General features: G+C 39.0%; 1 protein-coding gene across 7 annotated transcripts in view; it reads right to left on the reverse strand.

Annotated features, from left to right (window-relative positions):
• Positions 1-27,204, reverse strand: part of NCKAP5 (NCK associated protein 5) — a 418,402-nt gene that overhangs the window by 126,853 nt on the left and 264,345 nt on the right. For 5 of the 7 annotated variants that reach the window (XM_069861526.1, XM_069861529.1, XM_069861525.1 and 2 more), the window contains 2 exons: positions 18,004-18,094; positions 1,474-1,623 (listed from right to left, as the gene is read on the reverse strand). In XM_069861526.1, the coding sequence (XP_069717627.1) occupies positions 1,474-1,623; positions 18,004-18,094 (241 nt within the window). The remainder of the gene's footprint in view (positions 1-1,473; positions 1,624-18,003; positions 18,095-27,204) is intronic. The other 2 variants (XM_069861528.1, XM_069861531.1) reach the window with 1 other exon arrangement.

Here is a 27,204-nt window from a genome sequence, read left to right on the forward strand (position 1 = left end):
CATCAGTGAGGAGATCTATTCATTGACCTTCCAGAACTGAATTCTGTCTGTCCATAACGTTACATTATGTAAATGGGAAATTTGCCGCAACTGATAAGAGGTAGTGATATTATTGAACAACTTCCTGGCAACTGAGGACATAAAGAACTGCAATTGTCATCCAAACTGATTAAGAACAAGGCAAAGCAAAGACAAATCATGCATATATGGAAATAAAAGACCACGAAGAACCTGCAGTCATTTTCCACTGACAGACAAAGCATGACTAAAGTAAACTGTACATTTATCAGTTTTATGGGCCTTTAAAAAGTTACTATCTTCTGATTTTTTTCCCAGGACAAAATCAGAGTTAATTAATATGAAATGTGTTCATTTTACAAAAAACATAACATTTTAAATGAAAGAAAAATTGCAACGGTCGCCTACGCCTTTCAGATTTCATGTTCTGTACTTAGATACAAGCATGACTATAACTGTTCACATTTTACTTTTAACAAAGTCCTCCAGAACAAAAATCCAGCATTTACATTCAATCAGAATACAACTCAAAATAAAAAGTATGCTGCAAAAGAGCCTTCACACTTAACAAAAAATGTACAGGCCCAGTGATGAAGTCTCTGTTTACTGAGACACTACATAGGCAAAATGCCACTAAGATCATTCTAAAGTGCTCATTTATCCATACAAACAACACCACAATGACACCTGAAGGAGAAGAGAACAGTGAAAATACTTTGTAAGTTAAAAATATGCCATTGTACTAGTTCAAAATTGTATTAAAATATGGACAGTCTTATTTTTTATACACCTTGAAACGTATGCTTCTATTAGAGAGCTCAAAATAAATTCATATATACAGCGGTTACGGTCTTACTTGCACCTTGTTCATGGCTGCCTAAGAAAACTTTAAAGCTATTCTTCTGGTTGGGAATTACCACAAGGTGTATTATTTTCCACACCCTAATTTTCCAGAAATGCACTCAAAATGTGCAGTTCTCCATGTGGTCTACAAGGAAATAGATTTTCTAACATCTAGCAGTAAAAAGACCTGAGCTCTTCCAAGCAAGAAGTCCAGCAATTAAAATTCGAGCAATGAACTACAATGAAGCAACTCTGGCTTCATGACACTTATTAAACCACTTGTATTAGTCTTATAGTATTAATAATTGAAATAAAAACAATTATAATGATTTGTCTTGTTAAATGGTCTCAACGGAATTAAAATAATTATGAAGTTCTTTTTAAACTACTTTTCAAAAATATCTGATGCTTAACACTAGAGAGGAATCCTTTCAGTGGTTCTGAGGTTAAGCTTCTTGTTCATCCTTAGTGAATGAATCATAACAAAAATACCCCCTAACATGAGTTCAGGTGAACTGTGAAAGATTACACTGCAGGGTGACTCCGTGCCAATAAATGAATGAGGCAGGTGGCAGGGTGGTCTTTTATGTGTGAAACCGTTGTACTTCTTACCTCCAGAGCTTTCAAACGCTCCAGTAGCAATTTGGTCTTTTCTTTCTCCTCTTCAGCGCTGCTGCTTTCACTTCTTGAATCTTCATCTGCTGGCGTGTGAATATTTTCCATGCCTTCTTTACATCTCTTACTGTCTTCTGACAGCTTTTCCTGAAACAATTTTTAAAAATGTCATTACCTACAGGTGAAAATGAAGTTAACTATGCAAATATCTTCAAATCTGCCTTGTACAGGAATGGAAAAAAGACAAAGCAAGTTGCTAGTTACATGATTACAGTACTAAATAAGTGGAGTCATGAAGGGTCTATTAAACATGCAGCTATGCCAATTCTGCAGAAGTGTATGCATAACTTAACTGCTACTATTTACTTGAGATTTTTAAAAATTGAAACTCACCATCTTTTTAATAAAATCACTTGTATTGTCTTCTTTAAAATTTGCAATGAAAATTGCTTTCAATGGAAGCGCTTTGCCACTGAGATATAAAATAGTTTATTGAGGAAAAGCTAACATATGTTCATGCCTAATATATTTCACCTTTCTTCATCTAGAGCTAATATATGAATTACTAAATAATGGGCTGAGAACCAAGCAACCATCTGAATACAGATTCAAGATCCGCACTGATACATAACTGGAGAGAATCAAATTGACAGCAAAATTTTCCAAAGTGCCCCAATCTATTACAAGTCCGTCAGACTGGGTTATTATTAGCCGCTGCTGCTGAGTGGACTATAGATGCTGAGTTTCACAAGAGGTCTATAAAAATCATAGGATTAAACACTGAATCCTAACTCCATTAATTATGTGTCCAAGTTCTGTGCTGTGAGAGAGAATGAGACTGAGCAAGCAAAACTCCAGGACCACAAGTAGGCAAAGTATATTGCCCAAAACGTCCAGGCAAGCATAAAGGAAAAAAATAGAACTACACAGCACATGGGATGAATTATCATCTGAGTGCAACACAAACTGGACAGTGTCTACCTTGCAAACCACATTTTCTAAATATACAAGTAAATGCAGTGTGACAACTAATGAGAAGATTAAGGATGGAAACTGTGAAGTAAATCAACATTAAATAATGGGTGTCAACACAAATCTAGAAAAGTCCTTTAATAAGCACGTAGTTTTCTTCGTGTGCCTTTTTGATAATTCTCATATTCTAAGGCACAGACTTTCATGATCTTTGGCTTAGTCTATAAGGGAGATGTATTACTCATAACTATTACAGTGCACAAACTCTGAGCAAAAAAATATGTATTTTCATGAAGAACTAATCCAGCTTGAATAACCGTGCAAATATAACTCTTCCAGAGTTAACAGCAAGACACTATCTTAATTAAAACCCATAAACACAACTGAATTAAAAATCAGTACTGTGAATCACATTCTAACTATGTCTTTTTAAAATATTAACTAGCTTAGAAATTGACTATTACTATGTTAAAACTTTAATCAAGAATCAATTTTATAAGCTGTGGGCTTAATCACTGAATGCTCTTACACAAACCATGAGGCACAGGATGATTCTGAGCCCCAAAACATAGACATCAAAGAGCCATTCCATCAGGTTTCCAGCATTGGTGCTATCCTGATTACAAAGGAACCATAAATATAGTAGTTGGGTTGGGTTTTTTTCTTGCTTGCAACACACTGGTGCAACGAGCAAGCATCAGAACAAGAGCCATTAAACCATTTTCCCTTCAGCTTGCCCTGAGGAGTGCACTGACATAAAACACTTTGATGAACTTAGGGGAAAAAAACTAACAAAGGTGTCTCTTTGATGTAATTCAAACACAGTCATTTTTAAGGAGAGAACGTGACATGAATTAGGTGTCGCTAACAATGGAAGAAAATATAAACATCTGCACAGGGACACCGTTTCTGCCCAAACTAGAAGGCAGCAATTTCAAAAGACAGGTAGAAGCACAGGTTATGACACTCCACCTCAGAAAGGGGAGTAATGCAACATTTCCCAGTCACCTAAAGAAGTAACCCATTGATCTTCCAAACACAAAATTTGCTGAACTTTGCAAACTGGTGGCATGACATCCCATTTTCCTATGGCACGCACTAGAATAGCTCAAAACACTTTACTACAGTTATCCCTGCTTCAGTGTTTAAGTACAGATCACGTTATTTTCAAAAGTAGTTAATTACTGAGTAACAATACAAGAGTTTCGGTGTTTCAGGTGTGGACTAAAACGGTCCCTGATACATCACCTACCCTACCTGGAAAAGCTGCAGAATAGAGGAAAACAACACTAATCTTAGAAGTCACTCTTCAGCATGCAATTTGCTGAGAGCACTGCCCCATCACTTTAGTCAGTTCTACCTGGCTGTTGCACAGTAAGGGGAGAGTGGAAAACCCACAGCAGGAAAGCAAAGCAAACAGCTGCTCCTTAAACACCTTTTGTGCCTAAAGTCAAGTAAGAAGGAGGATGACAAAGTTTTTTTGGAATGACAGAATCCTCTTAAGAGTGAAAAATCTGCTGGTATCAAAGGCAGTTGCCTGCTGGACGGAGGCAGGAAGGGGCAGAGGGAGACTTGCAAGAGGAACCGTGCACCTCCTGTATGATGTTGATCAAAACCAACAGAAAGCTCCAGAGTGAGCGGGCTGAAGGCAGCAAACAATGGCATAGAGTAGCTTATTCCTTCTCCCGCCTTAGACTCCCGTGTTACGTCAAATAAAGATCATCTTTTGATTCTTCTAAGCAGTCTCTGTTGTAGGTCTTGCATACTGCACAATTAAAGGCAGGCAGGTTTTTGATGGTGAATAGCAAAATACTCTCCAAGCCAGAAGCCTAACAAAAGCAGAGTAAGTGCTATCCTGCTATCAGTGCAGGTTCATTTCTAAGAAAAGGGAACAGATGGAAACGATGCTCTGGAAGTAAGCTGGACAGGTTAAAAAAAAGAAAAAGCAACAACCCAGGTCTTGGTCTCCTCAGACCAGTAAGAGTTCAAGACACAGGCTAGTACCACCAGAGGATGCAAACACAGCAGCCTGATGAGAATCCTGCAGTAAAAGTTCATCTACATCTCTGTTGTCAACAAAGAGGCAATAAAAATATTAAATATTCTAATCTTACTGAAAGGAAACCAGGATTATGCTGCTCAAAGTAGACCTATTTGGATGAAAATTAATGAGAAACTGAGAAACTAACAATCGAGTTCCACATTGTGTAAGCTTCTCAAGCTGGTTTAAATTGTCATTGCTTTTCTGAAAGCAACAGTACTTTGCAAATCTTAAGTGACATCCTGCCCTGACCATTATTTCTAAGTATTCAGTTTGTTCTATAAATCAAACAAATAGTACATTGGTGATGAACCCTTTGATCAAACACTATAGGGCCTATAGCCAATAAAAAACAAGAGATGAAAACAGACGCTGCAGTCTGGAAACGGCAAGCTCCATAGAATCAATGGGAAGATATAAATCACTGAAGACATTGATCTATGAAGCTGTACAATGCAGTGACCTGACTGAGACTTATCAGGAAACTTGTTTTCAGTTAGCTGATGTAGGAAGGAGCAGTATAATACTCCCTCTTCTCACTAATAAATAAAAGTACATAAATTAAGAGAGCATGAAATCCACCTGAAATTCCCAATGATAATTCTTTGGAATTTGCAGAATACAAAGAAATATGTAGAAGATAAAGTGAATCTTCTCCCTCCCACCTACCTTTCTTAATAGTGAACAAGTGCTGTCACTGTTCATAAACAAAGGGAGTAACTATATTGATAGAAAAGATCATATGGAAGCTTTCAAAAGACCAAACTGCCTATCTCAGAAATTACCTCTTCCTTCACCCAAAAAAGGTAAAAGGCTGCTGACCCTCTTGAGACAGCGCTGGTCATTGTGATGCCTTTCCTCTAAGACTCATCACTTTGTCAAGGAACAGACAAGTGTCAAAGGGACACTTAGTCAGTTATTTCTTAACCAGTTATTATTTCAGAAATTGTTGTACTTCTAAAGTTTTAGTGGTAGTATCATCAGTTGTTTGTTCTTTGACCTTTCTTCTTTCTTAAGAAGCTTTCTAGGAATTGTATTACACACAAAGAGTGAAAACAAGCAGAAAAAGAAATGAGCTCACTTTAAAATATTTCAATTTGTAAATACAAAATTTCAAACAAAAAAGAGTAAAATTTTCCTCCATGGGACAAGGTCAGGCAGAACCAGCAGCAGCACAGCACCTGCCATAGCTCTCAGAAACAGGAGATGCAAAGTCCTGTACTGGAGGAATAATCTCATGCACCTTTAGAGGCTGGGAGCCAACTGCATAGAAATGTCTGTTGCAGGGAAGAGAGAAGATGGAGACAGACTTCTTGGAAGTGGTAAGATAAAAAGACCACTTAGAATGGATACAGCTTGCAATATGAGAAATTGTAATTAGATATTAAGAAAATCTTTTTTTGTATTTTCTCCAATCTGGGTGGTCTTATGGTCACTGGAACAGGCTACGCAGGGTGGTTCCTGAATGACAGAGATATTGCAAAGCTTACTGGACAAGTAGCTATAATAGTAATACAACACAGCATAACTTAATCCTCACAGAACTGGATCTGGGCTCATCGGTTGTGATTATAAACACGAATCTTTCACAAGGACATGTGACAAAATTCTGATTGAACAAAACAAAGTTAAAAAAAGATGAAGATCTTTGAAATGCTGATTTTCCCAATGAGTGTCGGATGACATGAATTGCTTGTCTGGAAAATGATAAGCAATAATTAGAGATGACACCTTTGCTTATAGAAGCTAAAGATCATTTTCATGTGATAAACACAAGTCCTCCAGAGAAGTGAAGTGTTTCTGATGCAATGCAGTAAAGATCCCTCAGATACAAACGATCTCTGTTTCGATTCTGGGTGTCAGATTGTGATGCCTGAGTGGGTTTTTAGTTTTTCTGAATTCCTTTCATTGCTTCCTTCAGCTTCTGAGATTCATTAGACAAAGGTTTTATAATCATTACAAATTCAAATGCTTCTGAGAGTCATGCCTGCAATTTTCCAAAACCCCACTTTAATCACAGATTTAACGCAAGAATAAAACACATGTAGGATATATAATTAAACAGTGCATATGATTGTTCACAACCACTTATTGGAGGAACAAAACCTCAAAATTATTCACAACGCAGTTATTAATGTATAGAGGCAACAGTAACAGGCATCCAAGAATCCAGTCAATATAGAATCCAAGCTAAGTGGCTAACTCAGCATCTCAAAACATTTAGTACACTCTCAGGAGCTTCCACAGGACTTTATAAATAAGATACCTTACTAAACACTTATCTGAGATTTCAGTGACTGAATCCAGTGATCGTGGTACACTACAGTACACGTCTAATATGCTTTCCTGCTCTAATAAAGCAAGACTCTTGACCTCCAAATTCAAGCTGCAATTTACAAATCCATATATAGAATTGCTTATATAATAATAAATAGTGAATGTTCTTTTCTTGCAAGGCCATTCTTTAACCCTGATGTATCCTTAGATTATGTACTTCTAGTCTTATTTCCACTGCAGACCTCCTAGTGCTCAGTACCATTCTTCTCTGCAAGTGAGCAATATGAAATGAGAATTTCCAGGCTGTTGATGCAGATAAAAACTGTAGATGAGTGTTTCTTTGTACTTGCATGAGAAAACAGCCCCAAGCTATGCACAAGCAGGTCAGTCTGACTGCACAAGCTGAAAAAGGCAGCAGTTGCTCCAAGGACTATGGACTCAAAATTCCACAAAGGTGAAAAATGTGTTTCAATGGCACCTTGCTCATCTTTCTCCTCCCACTGTGAACTTTTTATCCTTAATTACAATTAACACTTGTTTCCTGTGGCTCAATCCCTCTTTAATATGCCCTTTGAAATTTTGTGGTACTGTCTGATATGCTTTATAGCCTATTTCATACAGCAAAACCTGAGCTGTATAAAAGACATTCTGTGATTCTATGACACTGTGTGTTAAGCCAGAGTAATGCAAAGTAAGACTGATGAATTCACAAAGTCTTTCCAGCAAGACACAGCACAGGAGTAGTCACTGACACCACTGTGATCCAAATATGCCTGTTCCATCTGCAATTTTTGGTTTTAGATCTCCTTTATTTGCTAATGGGAATTTCATTAAACACCATGAAGCAGGTCTGATTTCACTCCCCAACCCATAGCTGAGCAAAAGTGTCAGAATGCAAAAACCCATTACAACTCAACAGTGCAACCTAAATGATCTCTGAGTATAAGGCTACAAATATGACTTCTCCTTTTACCTTGCTTACTTCACCTATGTATTCAGCTGCTTTCTCCTGCTTTATTTTCTCCCAGTGGAAGGATAGTCTAAAATAAATCTTTGCTTTAGATAGCACATCAGCAAGTGCAATAATATATTTTTGTTTAGCTAACAGCCTTTGTTTAGAACAAGCTGACCAATATTGAAGGAAAAGAGAGGGATGCACATAGATCACAAAATTTTACAGAAACACCTCAAATTGTTCACAGTTTAACATTACCATTGTCGTGAAAAACATATAAAATTCTTCTTTTTCATCTGACAAAGCAAACAGAGTGAGCAATAACATTCCCTAGATTAAATACATGTGATGGATAAGACAACAAAGCGCTTTCTTTATATTTCTGTTATGAGCCTCCTACAACTCGCATATCAATCTGAATGCACTACATATTATTCTTCACTCTGAGTACTCCTTACTAGGACAAGCTATCACAGTTCTGCAGTAATATTAATAAATTTCCTGATGATGCTTTTATTGGCTGCTCCATGCATCAGGAACATCTATTTCTTTTGAAAAATTTCAGACCCAAAAGGACTGTAGAAGAAAACCTTCACAGTTAAGTTCACTATCAGGTGTGCTTATCAGATCAGTAAGAGTAGATGGAGTTTCTTGTCTCCAGGTCCTAAGCTGAACATGAGACCCGGGTGTTAAAGTGAACTATGGTGACTTAGCAACCAAATATTGCTCTTGACACCGTCCTGTCTTCAGTGAATGGGTATTCCCATTCCCAACAGCACCCTCATCTTTGACACTTCATCCATCAAAGACTGACCATTCTGTGAGTGACTCTTCCAAGCCAGGTTTCAGGCTCGCTGCTGGTAGGGCAGTGAGGCAGTAGCTCATCATGTTTATTGTTCTATTGCCTTTTCAAAATGGAACACTTCGGCTACAATCAATAGCAAAGATAGCAGAAAACAAGTTGTTCTAGGATCTACGCTTTTCCTTCTTCACATGGGTATGTATGATACTATGAGAAGATGCGGTGTGATTTTTCATGCATATATACTCTTGTAAATTGGTTCATTATAGTATCATGCTTAAAGTAATCATCTTTCCTCCCAGGAAACCTATACACAGCAGTTAAACTTTCCTGAAGGAGTTCCTAAGTATTAAAGTGACTACACTTTAACACTAAAGTGACTCAACTGCCAGTATTAAAATATCTAACTTTGACTGAAGTACCAACAAACCAGTCTATTCTGAAAATGAAATTAGATAAATTTTATGTCACAGCAATTAAGGCAATAGAATTGCTCTGGATTTAAATTACTAGAAATAAGCAATTTTCCTTCCCTTTGCGGTCTTTCACTTTTATTTTAATAATGTCTTTTCACTACTTGGATGAAGGCCAAATTACTCTTATTTTGCCATGAGAAAGTCTCCTAAGTACTTATACTTGTTGATCTAGTTTTCTGTAAGTGGTTTCTTTAGGGAACGCAACAAAGAAGCTCTAAAGGACATACTCGAAGATGAGCATTAACTAGTATTTTGGAATTACAGCAATGTATTAACCAACTAGTTCTTATCATAAATACAGTTGCAGAAGCTGACCTAAGAAGTTACCTGTGAGATCTGGAAAAAAAAATGAGTATATCATTACATAACCAGGTAATTTTTTTCCAAATGCCAGGAAATAGCTGGTTCCTCTCACAATCTTGTCAGGAAATCTTCTGAAAGAATCTCACAATATATCTTCACAAAAGAAATGTAATGTAGGAACAACTGTTCTGGATCAGATCAAAACCTCAACTTTTCAAATACGTTACTTATGGTTCATATTAAATATATTTAACAGGCATAAAAATTACTTTTCCTGATCAGTAGTGCAAATTCTTTCCAGAACAAATACACTGGTATACTGGTAAGTGTGCTCTTGCGTCAAAAATATCTTCAGAGGCTGAATATTTATGAATACAGCATAATCTCCCTTTTCATTTCTCAGAAAATAATCAAAATTTTAATATATTTTAAAACTTCTTATAATTTATAAAGTATTATTGCTTCCTGCTGGTTTGAAAACATAAATTAATCATGGTTTAAAATGCAAAGTGAACTTTATTTTACAGAGATGTGAAGATAGTGAGAGAGTAAGTGACTTGGCCACATATAAGACCCAGACTTGGAATAACAACGAAAACAAGCTGGTTTTTCAGTTTCTCTGTCCAACGCTTCTGTCACTAGACAGCCGATTGCAGTATATGGTCTCTATTTACTACTTCTTATTCATTATCCCTTCACAGAAAACGCAAAGGATTAGACAGCTAAAGATGCTTCCTTCTTACTTGCCAGAGCCTGCTGCCCAACCAGAACCTCTCCAATACGAGCCCAGGATGGGCAACACAGTGCCAGTCAACAAAGCGTGTCTGGAACCTGACAGGGATCTGGATAGGCTACAGATAGGCAAGATTCCCTGATTAAAATCTTCCTTTGGTCAAGAGCCAGGAGACACACTGCAGACCTGCAAGTTGCCAGATGGGAAATGACAACAGCTCCCCGGGGATCTCATTGTTCCGCCGAGAAACAGAGCAGGGCTGGAAGTGGCACGGGTCCCACTCTGCGTGCTGGTACAGCCCTGCTGCTGGTAGCCCTGATTTGACCTGTGTGAGGAATATATGCGGATAGAGAACAATAAGTTGGCCTCCACACACAAAGATGTCAGCATCTCTCCAAGCAGCAGATAGATTATCTTAAAACTGATATTTACTATGGATTCCAGGAGGTTACTCCAGTTGCTTAGGACCACCAAGTAGGGACAAGTTAGAGCTATACTCTTTTTTCTCAAATACATTCCTAAATTAGAAAAAACCCAACCAGAACACTGCCATTAAGGGCAAGATTAAGGCTATAGATAACTTGTGCATAAATGGGGAGTCCTGCTATGCATCTACAGGACCTGTGTCAGTCTGGCTGTGAACCGCATCATGACCTTGCTTTCCAAAAGGCTGAATTTCCATTGTGTTTCACATATATAGGGTTCAGGCAATGTATATGGGCTGATTTTTCTGGATTCATTCCATAAGTAAGAAGAAAGATAGAGCAAAAGATAGAAACACTACATTGAAGAGAAAAATCTGAATGTAGAAACACAACCAGTATGATACATAATAGTACCATCAATTCAGTCAGTCCTCACTGATTCATACTGTAAATATATAGAGGATCCTGGGAAGGGAAAGAACAGCTTAATTTCTGGCAAACAGGCACACAAATGGCACATTTCAGTTATGAGACTTGGTTGTGTTAAACATAACTTCATTGCTTTGTTACTCCATTACAAATAATCAAAGAGGGAAAAATATTTGCACATATGTTCCTTGCAACAAAACTGTAATTTTGAACAGTGTCTGCGAAGCACCATCCCTCTCCTTTCAGGGCAGGAATCCAGTCTCAATTTAGCTAAATACGGAAACAAATACTTATCAAAATCTTTGCATAGTGGTGGAGAACTACCAGAAGAAAAGCCATGAGGAATTAGTTGTTACCAAGCTAGCCTTGTATTTCTATGTACAGAAAAGCAAATGCTTGTGTCCTTGGCAGTCCGTGATTTCCAGTGGAGCTCCAAAGACTGCACGTGGCTCCTATTCTGTCCCTTTCTGGGAGACACAAAGCTCTGCCTAGTAATACTCTCCCTAGTAGCTTAGGAGACCTGGTTGATGCTGTCTCCTGTGTGCAATTCCAATCTAGAGAAATAAGTTTAATACTAACGATGTACTTCCACTTTCTGCAATAAAAGTTAGCACTAAAAATCCTGTGTGGATTTCAGCTAGGGAATTCAACTAGTGCCTTTTTTCAATTCACGGCCATGCCCCATCTATAAAGTGTTACATATCAATGGCCTGAACATTAAGCTTGTATAATTTTCTGTTAAGATAAAATTATACTGCCAATAGATACAGTTTTCCTTCTCATGAAAGAGCTGTTGACACCAACGGCTGTGCAAATTAGAAGTGACAGTCACAACAACTGTTCCACATTTCAGTCTCACAAAGCATGCAGGCAAAAAATTTGGTCTATCTGGCCAACACCACCACCTGAAATGTGTCTGTATCACTCATGTAGTCACACCTCTCTGATGCCTGCTTCAGAAAACAATAGGCAAAACACTCCAGCCTTCATGACTGAGAGCAAGAAGACGTGTAGGGCTGAAATTACTTTATCTTTGTGCTGAAGTTACAAGTATTGAGTCTTTACAGATAAATCTTGTTTCTTAGTTTTGGATACAGCAGGTACATGTAAAAATATTTATATCCAGCAAGAGGGTAGGAAAAGGAACTGAACTCTCTTATGTTCAAAGCAACTCCTCCCATGAAGCTGCAGTGTGATTAACAACTGCATTGGTGGTGTTGCCCTGAAAATAGGACAGATGTCCCTCATCGAGCTGTGTGCCATTCTTCTCATGGTGCACACTAAAGCCTGAGAAATCTCTTCTGAAGTCCGTCCTTCTCAAAATCTTGCCATCACCACCCCCCACCCCGAGTGACAAAGACAACAGAACTGAACCACAGTCATCCAGCCAGCTCTTACTCGGCGAGACGAGCCCATCAAAATGCTTCGGCTGCAGTTCCTCCAACTGTCTGCCACCACTTTGATGTCAGTGTAGTCAGATGGATGCAGAACTGAGCAAGGAATCAAAGCTGCTCTTCTCCATTGCACCCAGGGCCAAAGAAACCTGAAAAAGTGCCCTACCATTAAGGTTACCTGTAATCCTCATTAAGTATTTGAGCCAGGCTTCTCTTGGTGGTGACTTAACAGCACTGACCTCATCACAAGGATCATTCTCCTTTACAAACTCTGACCTCTTACTTATACCTTTCTTCTCTTGAATTGTACAGACTTGCACTGTCCACCACGATGAAAACCCTTTCTGCTAAAAAGTGGTCTAGGCCACGCCAGTTGGCCAACAAGCGCAGTCAGCAACACTCCACACTAGCACAGAAGTTGAGGGATGACTGGGCCTGTGACATTAGACAGTGTGAGTTTCAGGCTGTTTAAAAGCCAGGGTTTCAGCTTCTGCTGACCAAAAGACCATGCCTGGTCCCCACAGTAGTATTTGTTTGGAGTGTAAATCTCAAAGCATCACAGCGGGGTTCAAAAAGGATACAACCCCTGCAGTCACAAGTTTTTATCTCCCTACGTTTTTCATATAAAGTCATGTATCAAGATCCCCAAATTCCCAAGAGCAAAAACTCACTTCCATATTTTTTAATAAAAGAGACGATAGCCCCACTTGAAGATCATCCATGCTTCACTTTGATTCCTTTTCTATTAAAAGTATTTGTATGTTAAACACATTCCCTGGGGGAGTAAGCTTTTTTCTCCAAGTTTACAAGGAAATATGAAAAGCCTTTTTTCTTTTTTAATCTCTTCATTATCTGGCTCAGTGTTTATAACAGTTGCTGTTAACACAGAAGCAGCAGTTCATGTGTATTTTGATGACATCTTAAATATATGTGAGATTAAATGGTATGTTATCAACCTTTTATTAAGAAAGGTTAAAGATGGACAGATAAAGTGTATTTGCCCAAGGAAATGGAGAAATTTGTAGCAAATGAAAGAATCAAAATCCAGTCTCCCAAACACAGTGTTTCAAGCTGCAGATTGTCCTTCCTCTCTGGTGTGACTGCACCACGTCTGTCCTGAGCTTTAGTGCACATATTGACAATTCCAGAATCATAACAAATTGTGAACTTAAAACAAACTCCCTCCCTCGTCTGTTTTCATCACTGTACACTGACATAAAGTCAAAAGGAGATAAAACTTGGAAGACTTTGAGTGATCTGTAATCAGGTAAGACTCTACTCAGACATCCAGTGTTGTGACCAAACAGAAGAGGGACTCTAGTTTTGGATATCAAAAAAATTATAGAATCATTTAATTTAAAAAGACCTTTAAGATCATTGACTCTAACCATAAACTCAGGAAATAAAGCCTGCAGGGTGCTCGCTTTAATGTCTTGGGTTCAATTACTGCACGCAATTATTTCTGGGGATCACTCTCTCTCTTAGATAAAGTTCTTGTGTCTTGAATGAGAGTAATATTAATATATGAGGTATTGGTTTGGCCTTTCACAGTCTTAATTTTAAGTGGACAATGCCTCTTGGAAACATCATAAAAGCTCTTACAGACTAGAGCCTTTTAGGCACGAAATACAATGGATCACGGCAATTCAAATCACACATATTCTCGCCTACATGTTCATGAGCATTCATTATAAAACTTTCCTCAGTTATTATTATGTAAAATGATAAGAGAAGAGCATTTTATTTACAATCCTCCTTGAAAAATCATTTACCCTAAAGAAATCACATCCATCTGCAAGTCCAGCAAATTAAATTCCCATAGGGCAGCTAGCTCTACAGGGTAGAATATTTTGTTCCAAGTGAGAATCCTGGGAAGACCTAACACAATATTGCAATAATACTGCATGGTCTGAACTCCATCTTATTATTATTCTTCCAACGTGATCACTACGTGACATTTAATGTCCATTAGCAAGAATATTTATTTTGCGGTCAGAAATATTTATATTATAATAAGAACTCAGTTTCATACATCCCAAAACAATAATTGGATTTGTAAAAAACAAATATGTAGACAATGGTCAACAGCTCAAAAGCATTTATTGCATGGAGGCATCTTTCATGACTACCCAGATATTAATCTGAACAGGCTTCACAAACTACATTTCACTTACCTTGGTATCAGAGAATATGACATACATTGATAAATCACATCGGATACTGCCTAAATCATGTCCTCATTTGTTATGAAAGATACGGTTGTGCAAATGCAGTAGAATCTGATACTCTTTTGCACCAAGTACTGATCACAGAATCATAGATTGGATCACCTGGTCCAATCTTTCTTGGCAAAGGCACAGTCTAGACTAGACTTTGACCCAGCATCCGGTCCAGCTGCACTTTAAAAGTGTCCAGTGTTGGGGAATCCACCACTTCCCTGGGTAATTCATTCCAATAGTTGATTGTTATTGCGAAAAAAATGGCCTCTTCTGTCCAGTAATCTCACCAGAATTAACCTCTACACATTACCACCTGCCTTTCCCATGCGGCTCCAGGTAAAAAGGGAGTCTCCATCTTCTTTGTAGCCACCTTTTAAATACTGGAATATCATGATAAGGTCTCCCCTAAGCCTCCTTCTCTCAAGGCTCAGCAAACCCACTTCTCTCAGCCTTTCCTCATCTGGCAGGCTTCCTAGGTCTTCGTTCATCTTTGTGGCCCTTCTCTGCAGCCTCTCCAGCCTGGAAACATCTTTTTTTTTGCATACCATGGACCAAAACTGGACACAGTATTCCAGATGTGGGCTGACAAGTGCTGAGTAGAATGGGATAATGGCTTATTTATCTCTGCTGGTGAAGCCCTCATTGATGCAACCCAGCATTCTGCTCACTTGCTTTGCTGCAGCAGCACACCGCTCGCTCATTTTGATATGTTAGTCCACCAGAGCCCCCAAGTCCCTTTCTACAGAGCTGCTCCCCAGCCAGGTAGAGCCCAGCCTGTGCTGCACTCCTGGATTATATTTTCCCAGGTGCAAGAACTTACACTTGTCTTTGTTGAACTTCATAAAGTCTTGCTAGCCCGCTCTTTCAGCTCACCCCGGTTTTCCTGCAGGGTGGCTTTCCCTTCTGAAGTGCCCACTTCCCCACTCAGTTTGGCATCATTGGTGAACACCATCAGGGGGTTCACTCGATGCCATCATCCAGGTAATTATGATGATATTAAACAGCACTGGGCTCAATACTGATCCTGGGGAACAACAAGTAGTTGTTGCCTAAATCACACTGCCCATTTTTGTACCATGTGACTGCATAACAAACAGAAACCAAGGGAACCCATTTATGACCTAAGTAGCAGGTAGCCATATGAGGCCAGGAATGTGCTTGTTTGAATGTGAACAGAGCCATTCCTTGAAATTTCCAGAAAATGAATTACTTATTCAGATATTTTTCATAAAAGTGAACAAACGGGATGTGAGGATGAAAGATGCAAAGAGACATTCAGATAAACCACAACATTCACGGAAATGTTCTGTATTTTCAAACTGTTTTATCAGCCACAGACTGGTATATGACACAGTAGCCTAACTATTCCTCCAGGAAAGGAAAAGCCATTGCTTTTGAGTCATAAACTAGGAAAAGAAATTCGTAAACAAAGAAAATTGCATCTTAGCAATACAGGAGAAACGAAGATTGCTAAACAAGAGCCTGACTTTGATATCATGAGCACATATGTTCCTAAGAACAAGAAGAGAACAGGAAGAGAAGGAAGTCATTATGCAATGTGGAGTACAAGATAAAAAATAATCCTAGAGTAACAGCTATTTGTGTGGTTTAAGGTCCTGGGACAGAGATAGCTTCACACTATAAAACAGCTAAGCTTAGGTTTGGGGAATCTGTCCTGACTACACCTAGGAAGTTCAGAACAAACCCCCATATCCAGAAAGAAAGAGAAAAAAAGAGTTAGACAGTAGTTTGCTAGGTGGAAGAGATTGTTTGCTAGAGCTGAAGCGAAAAAAAGAATTGTTCTTGTTATTAACTGAGCAGAGCTGCCCTGTTCTTTTGTTGATCATAAAATAAACCTAGGAGATTCTACACTAATCACACCATGGTACCCATTCTCTGGGCTGGCAGGAGACAACTATGTCAGTAAAGGAAAACAAAATTATCTCTTTTTTAAAAAAAACTTAAGAAACAAATAAAACATGCGGGAAAACTCATACAGAAATACATAAGCACTGCAACTGGAATTACCAGTTGATCTCCCCTCTAGGACAGCAGCACACACAATTTCTAATTTACAAAAAAGACTACAGCTAACTTTTTTTCCAGCTACAAAGAGAAATAACACTCAAACCCTTAGTTCAACTGAAACCCAAATACTTCATTGCTTTTCTTGTAGAAAGTGCAGAGCCAAAAGCCAAAACCCCCAAAAGCTAACCCTAACTGTGGTACCACCTCACTGCAGTTTGCAAGGTACTACAGCATACAGAAAAGTAGATAATAAAATGATTCCAGTTGCCTGTTATAAACAGACAGACAAGTAATTCCCCCGAAGGAGAGACTGACACCAAGCCCACTTCAGAACATCCACTGTAAGGAGGCAGGAGTGAGCAGGAAGGATAGATTTAAATGCTGAACCAAGAGGAGGGAACCCAGTTTCAGTATTTTACATCCCCAAAAGACAGTGAGTGAAATACAGACACTTTCATCAGCAGTTTCTAAAAGCTCAATGTTCTATTATAAATTCAACAAAAAGTTTAATTTGGTCCTGAAATTAAATTTTACAGGCTATCATTTTAACAAGGGAAATATATTGTTTTGGAAGGTTAAACTAAAAGATTCTTTCCCCTTCAATCCAAACTTAAAATGAAAATGTAATTACAGTGATAAATACTCTTTAATATACATTTTTGTTTAGCTATATGACTGTATTTTTGATCCACTGGTTTCAAGAATGGACTAATATAACTAGAATTTTTGAAAAGTCTTAAGGACTACTACGTAGTATAGACTTCAATATACTAGTTTAGCATTTCATATCTTTATAAAGAATGCTCATTCTGTTTAAAAAGACATAGGAGAGAACTGACTTCATTAGGCACTTTTTTTTTAAGAATTCATCTGCAGAATATCTGATTAACTGGGATGTTTCTCATTCTTGTTTCCAGAAACTTAAAAAGACTTTGCAGCACCTCAAGTTCACTGCTCCCAGAATACAGCAGTATATTACAAAAATGTAAAACTCTCCTTTCTTACAAACAGCATAAAAAGACCTGGTTCCCTTCAAAAAACCTCTAAAATCTTTGCTCTCCTACTGAGGTTCTCTCTGCTCCAAGTGAGGCTGATAAAACGCACGCACCATAAGCAGCAATAAGAAACCATGGAACTTTATATGGAAACCTCACACTCAATAAGAATATGATTGGATAAAATTATTCATCACAATCTGAAGGGCGTGTTGTCAAAAATGTATTACTTAAAATATTAAGTGCTTTAATAAAGTCTTCAAAACTAGTTCCTGTATCCCCTGTGAGGAGCAACAACTACAGATAACACAATAACAATAAAAATGAAAAACCTTAAACCATGGTGAAAGAACACCTGCAGAAACATAGATGGTGCCAACCACCACTTACAAGTGCCAGACATGTTTATCTCATTAGTGTAATTTTTGTTTTAAATAACTTTTCTATCACAAGAAAACATGTAATAAGTCACTGATACCTGATATACCTTCATGATATTGACAGTTCCTTCGCCGTTCTGGCCTGGAGATCCTTGGCTCTGCAGCAGATTTCTCACTGTCTCCTCCATTCTAAAGAACGAAAACATTGATAAAAGTCAACTGTATGGAAAAAAACAATTAGGAGTCGCATTCACTGTTTTTGTTCTTTACATGAGCCTAATGCATCCATGGCTACCACGAAATTAATATTTAAAGACAATCCTGGCCTTATAATGTCCATGTTATGAATAACACATTAAGGGCACTCTTTTATCCTTTGGATAAGCACAGTAATTAGTTGTATTGTTAAAATCCTACTGGAGCTCAGTTACAAAAAATAAAAACAAATGTGGCAAAAGACATCACCTTATCAACAGTGCAACCAAACACCATGGTAAAATTAATGTTATTTAGGAACAAAATCACTCAGATTAAAATAAAAAAACCAAAGCCACAACCTGTTGTATTTCTAGCCAATTGTCAGTTTAGTGCAATTTCGACAGACTAGCAAATACATTACTAGTATTTACTCTCTATGTTATAGGTGCAGCAGTGTGTGCCAGTACGTTTGTTTATAGAGGCACAGCTGCTGAACAAATTCACCCTTCTCTGCCCTTTCAAAGGGATGTAAAAAGCAAGTGTAGGCTACAATCTGGTACTACCACCTCATGAAAACGTAATCAACTTCAGTTCCATCAGTGAAAGAAGGAAGGTCTGCACTTTTTATTTCAGAAGGTGTTAATAGACACCAGCAAAAGCTGTCTTTGATCTACATGCATTCATCAAGCTTGTCAAAACTGATAATAACACAAACCCTCCTGCATGGAGGCTGAACAGAATAAAGAGTTCTGCTCCTTCGCGCAAAAGGATCACTGGGAATAACACAAGCCATCGACGAAACACAGGTCCCACTCAACACAGATCAGAAACAGAATCCCATGGGCTTAGGAGATGTCACCTAGGTCGACCTCAAGTGAACAGTCTGGGTTCTATAACTGGTTTCAGCTCTGAGGGAAGAAAGGGATCAGAAGTCAGAGAAGCAGTGATGGACACACCAACAAAAATGCTGGGTTTTACATAAAAAATGCTGGGTGCCAATTCCAGCTGAAAGTCCTCATGCTTCTCCCCACTCCCCATTTCCTCACCCAAATTTTTGCCGCTGTACAGCTTATTCTTCAGCTGTGCAGATACAACAGCCTTTCATCTTTCTAGTTCTTTTCCTTTTAAGCTGTCTCAATCCCTTGACATAGTGGGAAAAACAACCCAGATGGAACAGGGAAAACTGCTGTGGCACAGGTGATGCAAAGGCAAGAGAGAGGGGAATACCTTAAGCTGTATTGCCAGATAACACTATATATTAGAAGTGTGACCTTGAAAAAAGAGCCGGTATTCCCAGACATATCAGACCAGAAACTGCCTGCTGTTGTTTATTTCTACTGTGCTAAGGGAAACATGACTTTGTGTACCATTCCTTGCAAATGCAATTGAGCAGAATTGTTCACAGCATATCATTTTTTTTTGGCTTTTTTTTTTTTCTTTTTTATTTCTAAGGTAACAATCCAGAGACGGCAAAAATTAGCTAACTGCTGTGGCCAAAGGCCAGTAACATTATCTTTTATGTAATCTTCATAGTCTTTCTGCTCCTTCAGTCTTATCAGAAGGAACGGTATCAGCCAATTTAGCAATAATGTGTTTTGCTAGGTCTCCCCCTTTCAAGTCAGCCACCTATGCCACTTTCCGAGAAGCCGACACCGGGTATTCATTCTACTCCAATGAACACTGGCATTTTACTTATTCATATGATGGTTTTTAGTCATCGATGTGCAGCCTTCTACATTGCCAGAATGCCCACAGAATAGTTGGACCATCTGTTGACCAAATGTGAATAAAAACAAGCCAGCTCTAATCTCTAGCGCAGACAGTGGTGTAGTTTTTCAGTTGCGGATTGGAACCACTTTTGCTCACAGGTTGACCTTAATCAGATGCCATTTACACAAAAGAATAAATAATTTTGGTTCCTAATATAAATCCCTGTGCAGTTTTCACCACACAACTTCATTTCTTAACATGCTCATAATTTCATTTTTAAGTTAATGATGTAATAGGGTTCTTAATGATTGTGTTTATATCTGCATACACAGTTTGAACTCTAGACCTTCATCAAGTTCTGATAAATTAATAGACAAGCAAAAACTGGAGAAAGAATAGATTCAACTATCACCAAAATCAGATTTTTTTTAATTTAGGCCTAATAGTATTGAAATACAAGCTAGCGCATATTAGTACCATCAGTTAAACTAGGTCAGAAAAATTACAAAGAACTCTTAGTTTCAATAGGTCATTTCATCTTCAGTCCATTTCAGATTGTCCACTTTGGACAAGAGGCCCATCTTGTCCAACAGCCAGATTACGGACTGGTGAGCACACATTTTTATAGGGCAATTAACAACACTGCCCAAGAGCACTCAGAGTTCTATGCAACAGAATAATCCTTGTAACAGGACGAAGAGCTCAGTTAAACAGAATTGGAACTTTTGTCGTTTGCAGCCATTATAAAAGTTTGTAAGACTTAAGAGCCATAAAGGTGAAGCACAAGCACCACAGAGACTCTGACTGTGTGGCCATATCACTATAAAACCAGTACTGAGTCTCACAAGCTTTAGGTACCCATGGAATATTTAGAAAATGAAAGAGAAAACTATTTTCTGTTAAACAAGGAGGTGAAATATTCTTAGAGTCTCAATTCCTGCAAAGCTCTGATGACCACTGCTCTTGCAGTTTATGAACTGCTGCTTCTTTACCAGCATTCCAGTTATCCATTTTCAGGAAGGACCATTAAACCAAACACAGCACAGGATAGTAATCAAGCCTTTTTCTTATAAATTAGAATATTTGAAGCATGAATTAGTGGCACCTTAATTGAAAAGTGATTGTTATATTATGATTTCCACAGTGACAGTAGATGCTAGAAAGATTTAGTATAAATTCTTTTAAAGAATGCAAGAATGGTTGAACCTCTATAAATTCAACTCAAAATCCTATGTTTTGTTCTCCGAACAAAGCTTCCAAAGGACATGCACATTTTGGAAGTGAAGTAGAAAAATTAGGTGCTTTATGAAAACCCACTTCTGCACATTGACCTATATTTCCCCCCTTCTGGTTACCAGTATAGGTTATCTTCTCTGGGTCATGATTCTAATATCCTAGATGGACCTATTCCAACATCAAGCACTTGCTGATTACAACTACAACAGCTATCCCCCACGCATGTATTCTGCCTGCTTGCTGGCCTATGCTAAAAAACCTGTTCTGCCAAGGATTCTGAGCATCTTATGTAACCATCAAGCTGTTACAATCTGCAAAAACATTCTCTAAAGATCACCATTCCCCAGTCTACATTCTTCAATCCCTATTTAGGAACATTTACTTTCCCCTTCCTTTAATGTTCTATTTACTGTCTATCTATTTGAAGCATCTCAGTAAGTACCATTAAATTTTTAGTTACATCCACTATTGGAATAGAAAATTGAAGTTTTCTTAAAATTCAATTGTTCATTTTAGCTTTTCCTTTTCTCAAAAATGCTATTTTCTTTAGGGGAAAAATAAATGAAATCTATGTTTGATAAAAGCCTCTTAAGGTTCTTGACAAAATGTCAATTTAGAGTAGGGGAACAGTCTTCCATCAGTCCTAACCTAAGCATAAATTACTCAAAGCCTTAAACAGAAGAAGAAATGAGGCACTCTGAGACCAGAATCTGTTCATGGAGTACAAGAATTTAAGGAACATAAAATATTAATGCTACTGTGGACAGCACTGTCAAGATTTCACCTGGAATATTATCTGCAATTACAATCACCAGTGTTCAGGAGCAGCTCATTCAGAGAGGATTCAGTGAAGAGACAGCTCTGAGGTCGTTTAGAGGAATTGAGAGTCCATGTCATGAGAAGAGACTGAACAACTTATCTTGCTAAATTTAAGAGACCAAGGGCTTACATAAGTATGACTTCCACAAAAAAAATCAGTGAGAAAAAGTAAAACAAGAAAGAAAACTACATCAACCTAGGGCCAATGAGTTACAAAACAAGATGGGAACAGAGTCGTTACAATTATATTTAGACTGGAATTAGAATGTTTTTAATCATTGAAGAAGTGAGATTTTGAACCAGCCTGCCAGGTAGAGTAATGGGATGAGAAACCTGAACAGTTTTAAGCCAGAGCTGAGCAGGATCAAGAGCCAACTACTTAAATTTATGATCCACCGGTCCCTGTTGCTATTTCTCCTGGAAAACAATCAGTCCTTCCTACATTTAAAAAAAAAAAATAGTTTGTCCTATGCTTTTGAAAGAAAACCATGCAATCAATCCAACTGTAACGTATAGTTCTTTATTTTGGCTTTGTTTCTGTGTATTGTTCTGGGCAAGAGGGCCAGAGGAATCTCTGGAAAGGAGAAAGTATTGTTGCCTGCCCAGGGAGCATCACATAGGTCACAGATGCTCAGGCATCCAACATGGCAGAAGGAAACTTACTCTGTATTTTTGCTGCTACCCAAATCTTGTCTGGAAGGCAGGACCTGCCTGCAAGAACCCACTGAACAGTAGGAGACTTGCTTTTAAAACTTCTTGATGGCCACACAAATTATCAGTGAAGTAGAACACCTCTGCTATGAAGGAAGGCTTAGAGAGCGTGGGTTGTTCAGCCTGGAGAAAAGAAGGTCCGAGGAGACCTTACTGCAGCCTTCCAGTACTTAAAGGGGGTTTATAAGAATGATGGGGACAAAATTCTTAGCAGGGCCTGTTACGATAGGACAAGGGGGAATGATTATGAACTAAAAGAGGGGAGATTCAGACTAGATATTACGAAGCAATTTTTTACAGTGAGGGTGGTGAAACACTGGCACAGGTTGCCCAGAGAGGTGGTAGAAACCCCATCCCTGGAAACATTCAAGGTCAGGTTCGACAGGGCTGCAGGGGCTGGACTGTATGACCTTTAAAGGTCCCTCCTAATCCAAACCACGTTATGATTCTACGTTATGTTTCTGACAGCTCTCCATCTGCCTGGCCCCACTTGCTGCAACTCATGGCACGTGCCACAGCACAGTTTCATCCAGGCCAGGAGAGACAGATGCTGCTGGGGTTTACATGTCACTGGTAGGCAGATTCCTAATTTTCCTCTGAATTTTCTCAGGATCACCACCTTCACAAACGAGTACCTCCTTTGTGCCATCAGCCAGCAATGCTGGGACACGGTTAGAAAACTTGCCCACTTTGAGCCCCTCCCAGTTCTGCCATTGCAAGTGGACAAAGACATAGGCTATTAAGTTGGGGTCCTCCCTGGGAACAGATTTTAAGGAATTCCTCTTCATACAGGAATTAATCTTCTCTCAAACACAGTAAACTCGAGGAGGCATGAAAGTTCTCTCAGCCTCCCAGTTCTGCTGACTCTTCTCGATGTATTTTCCACCTCCTAAAAAGGCCTTTCAGACCCTGTTCAGTTCAGTGTATTTGTTCCCTTCCTTGAGAGAGATGTGTCTCTCAGTTCACCACAGTAATTTCACAGGTGAAGAGGATTTTCTCTGACCAATCTCTTTACTGTGTAGAACATGCCTTTATGCCCTGGCTTAATGAAAAGGAAACATTCTCTTCTCCAGTCCTCTGTAGCATAACCCTTAGAGGGGTCTGATCTCCCCAGACCTAAATCCTTTCTGTGAAAAAAATCCTTCCCATACATCCTGATCTCTGATTCTCCTTCTAGCAAAGGGAATAAATACTTCTATAGCTTGTGCTCTGCTCAGTCCCATCCCACACAGCCTGTTTTACAATTCTCCCTTCAAGAGACAGGTAGCACACAGTTCTTCCAGCTCTAGAAGGTGCATGACAGTTTCAGCCCCTTCTCCCTTGACCTACTTCCTTCAAGATTTCCACAGGCTGGCAGCTACCTTTTGCTAGGTGCTACCACGTTCCCTTTTCATCACCCTCAAGCTAAGGTGACAGTACTCAGTGGTTATTTCAAATTCAAGTCACAAGAATTCCTTCAACTTGATACTGACTTACAGGCTTAGAGAAGTGTCTAAAAGTTTCTACAGTTTTACTGAAACAGTTAAGGTTTATATTTCAGCTTTTTTTTCCATCTCCCCATGCCATGCAGCAGGTGCAGGACTCTTTTTCAAGTCTTAGAGAAAAATATCAGTAACAGATCTTTCTCCATCTTCAGCTTAACTTACCTCTGTGCAATCAAAATCCTCAAGTGAGTATTTTCTTGCAGCTCCTCTCTGTGAGAGAAGAAAGCTTCCCATGAAGTCTCAGGCTTAAGCCTCTTGACTTCTATTTTTAGTTATAACCTCCCTGGAGATGTTTCAGCTCCTTGAGCTGTCTGACCCTTATGTACCAACTGATCATGGACCAAGGAAAAGGTTCTCATGTGGTTTCTCAGCTCTTTCAGCTCTTGGTTCAGCTGTGAACCAGCCGGGGTTTCTGCCAGCTGGACTTTAGTTGTATCTTTGGGGATTGTAGTCTGTCTGGTTTTGGTGGCAGACTTCTGTGCCTCTGTCCAAGCCTCCCATCTCTCTCTCCAAACCCACAATCAACCAACTCAAAAGCTTCTGCCTGACTCAGCTCCCAGATAAATTTGTTTGCTCACTCATATGTAAGTTCTGAACTTGAGTTTCAAACCTCAGGTTTGGGGTTACCTGCATCTCACTTCCCACATCATTCCCTTCAAAGCTCTGCAAATGGATCAAGTTAGACTTTCTCCATACAGTGAATTCCTCAAAAAGCTTCAAAGTAAAGAGACACCACCATCACTACCGCCTCCCAAACAAATAAAAAGTCCAGATTTTAAACAGCAGATTTTTTAAACAGGGAAAAGATGGGCTTTACAAGATATAACAGAAACAAAAAGAGCTTATCAAATAATAGTTCCTGTTCACTGTATACTTGCAGGAGTCTTTTTCCTTCTATCTGGTTTCAAGCAGTGTTTGTTCTGACCTGCAGACTCTACCTACTCCCCTCTGCTCCTGAGGTTTTGAATTACCTCTAGGCAAGGCTGCTGGCTCTCTGCAGCTCTCCCCCTGATCTGCAGGCTCATCGCCAGACTGCGTGGGGACCTGACAGCCCCACCTACAGCCCAAAGACCCTCTGCTCTCTTCCACGAGCCACAGTGACCCCCAAGATGCAGTGGACCCTCCTTCCCAGGTCTGAGCCCAAGCTTGATGTTCCCAGCGCACCCGCTGCAGAGACCCTGGTGCTCTTAGGCCACTGCTTCAAATGGGGAGGTAGGCAGGAGACAGACACAAATTTCTCCAAAGAATTTAGAAATTGAAAATGGATTAAAAAAGAAAAATCAAAGAGAGAAGTGAAAACAGATATGTGATAAAACTTAAAAGAGAACTGACAGATGGGAAACACTGGGGCTTTAAACCCCAAGGGTTTTTCTCCACGTTTTCAGTTCTACTTAGGATATGACAAGGGTACATGCCTTACAGCAGCGTGCTGGTCAAAGCCTACAGAAAGCACAATATCTGTTCTTAATATTTCAGTTGGAAAATAAAAGTAATAATATCCTCCACAATAGTGACATAAAGACACACGTATAATGTATAATTTATGATTCTTATTTTCTAAATATATCAGTACAGGTGCTTATCAATCCAGAAATATCCAGGCAATTTTCCTACTGCAGCACCATCATAGCCCTTTCCTCACTGCAGGCTCTGAGCAGCCAGTTCAACCCTCTGGCACTTGCTAGTGGCAAAATGAAATGGCACAAACCATGGTTTTTCACGTGCTCCTGCTAACCCCTCCTTCTAAAAACATACTCAAAGCATACTCTAACTGTTGCCTGAAAGGCAAACTATCTAAAGAAGTGCAGCACATAAAATAAATATGCATGTCTCGTGCATGATGAGGGCAACTATGGCAAGACCGTGCTGGAATGAAAGAGATCTCAAACTCTGTTTACATGAGTGGAGGAGGACCCTTCTTTTGAGTGGATGACCCGATCTGGACCATGCCAGCACTTAAAGGTCACACAGAACTGACCAACTGACCACAGCATTTAGGCAGCTGAACCACTGACTGTTGAACCCACTGGAAATTTTCAAGGTATCCTTAAAATAATGCATCTTGAGACTCAGATAAGTTGCTCAGGATTTTGAAAGACCTCAGCACTGGCATATCGCTGCTCCCACACAAGTCTGAATTCCGTTATCACACAATGGCAGACCTGACATTTCTCTGAGACTGCTCTAACTACCATCTGAGCCAGGAAATGTTGGAAATGTTTCCATTGTCTCTTTCACCCATACAGATTTCACTCATCAAACTCACACCTGCAGCAAAAAAGTTTCTGAACTGCAACAGAAACCAGTGGCAATGTTTATTTCTGTGTTGACAGGTAGATAAATGCCATATGGACTGTATGGGTGTCTTCCATCACCAGCCCCGTACATGATTTTGTAAGCTACAGGCATGGATGATTAAACAAAAACTAGTTTAAGACTAAGCCTCACAGAAAAGCTTCTCACAGGCAATTCAAAGGATTTTTCAAATGGAAGGACTGTCCTCCCTACAATTCCCTAGTAACATATTTGGGACCTTAGGACAGAAGATACTTTCATTAACTATAAGTGGACAGAACCAGATATACATAGAAAGCTAATTCTCATGTCAGCTTAAACATATGCTCCTATGTTCAAACCCTATTCATGCTGCAGGCTCCAGTAACAGGTACAGTTATTCAGCATAACTAAAAACATCAGAAAAATTAAAGACAAGTATACAATCAGATCACAGATATTTCCAGTTTCAATTAACGTGGTATTTTTTACGGTTTTTTCCTTGCTTTCAACATTTTAAACAAATATTGGTTCTTTCCATATTTGCAAATGCATAGATACATGGATAGATTTATCTTCCAGCTCTTCCAAATACACATATTTAATTTTGCACATAAGCATCCTGATACAGACAAACCACTCTTGTTTTACGTCACTTATAGGAATGTAAAGCCACTCAAAACTAAAAAGCTCTTGTTCAATTCTGAGTCACAGCTTCAAGGAGGTATCTAGACCACCTTGACACAACTACATAAATTTCTACGAACAGCAAAGACACCATGTGGAGGGAGGCAGTTTTTCTGGGGTTGAAGTAGGTACAGGTGAAATGCAAGACTGAAATTAGGTCTGTCACCAAGGAGCATTTGC

Source organism: Phaenicophaeus curvirostris, chromosome 7, assembly GCF_032191515.1.
Source record: "Phaenicophaeus curvirostris isolate KB17595 chromosome 7, BPBGC_Pcur_1.0, whole genome shotgun sequence".
Taxonomy (NCBI): domain Eukaryota; kingdom Metazoa; phylum Chordata; class Aves; order Cuculiformes; family Cuculidae; genus Phaenicophaeus; species Phaenicophaeus curvirostris.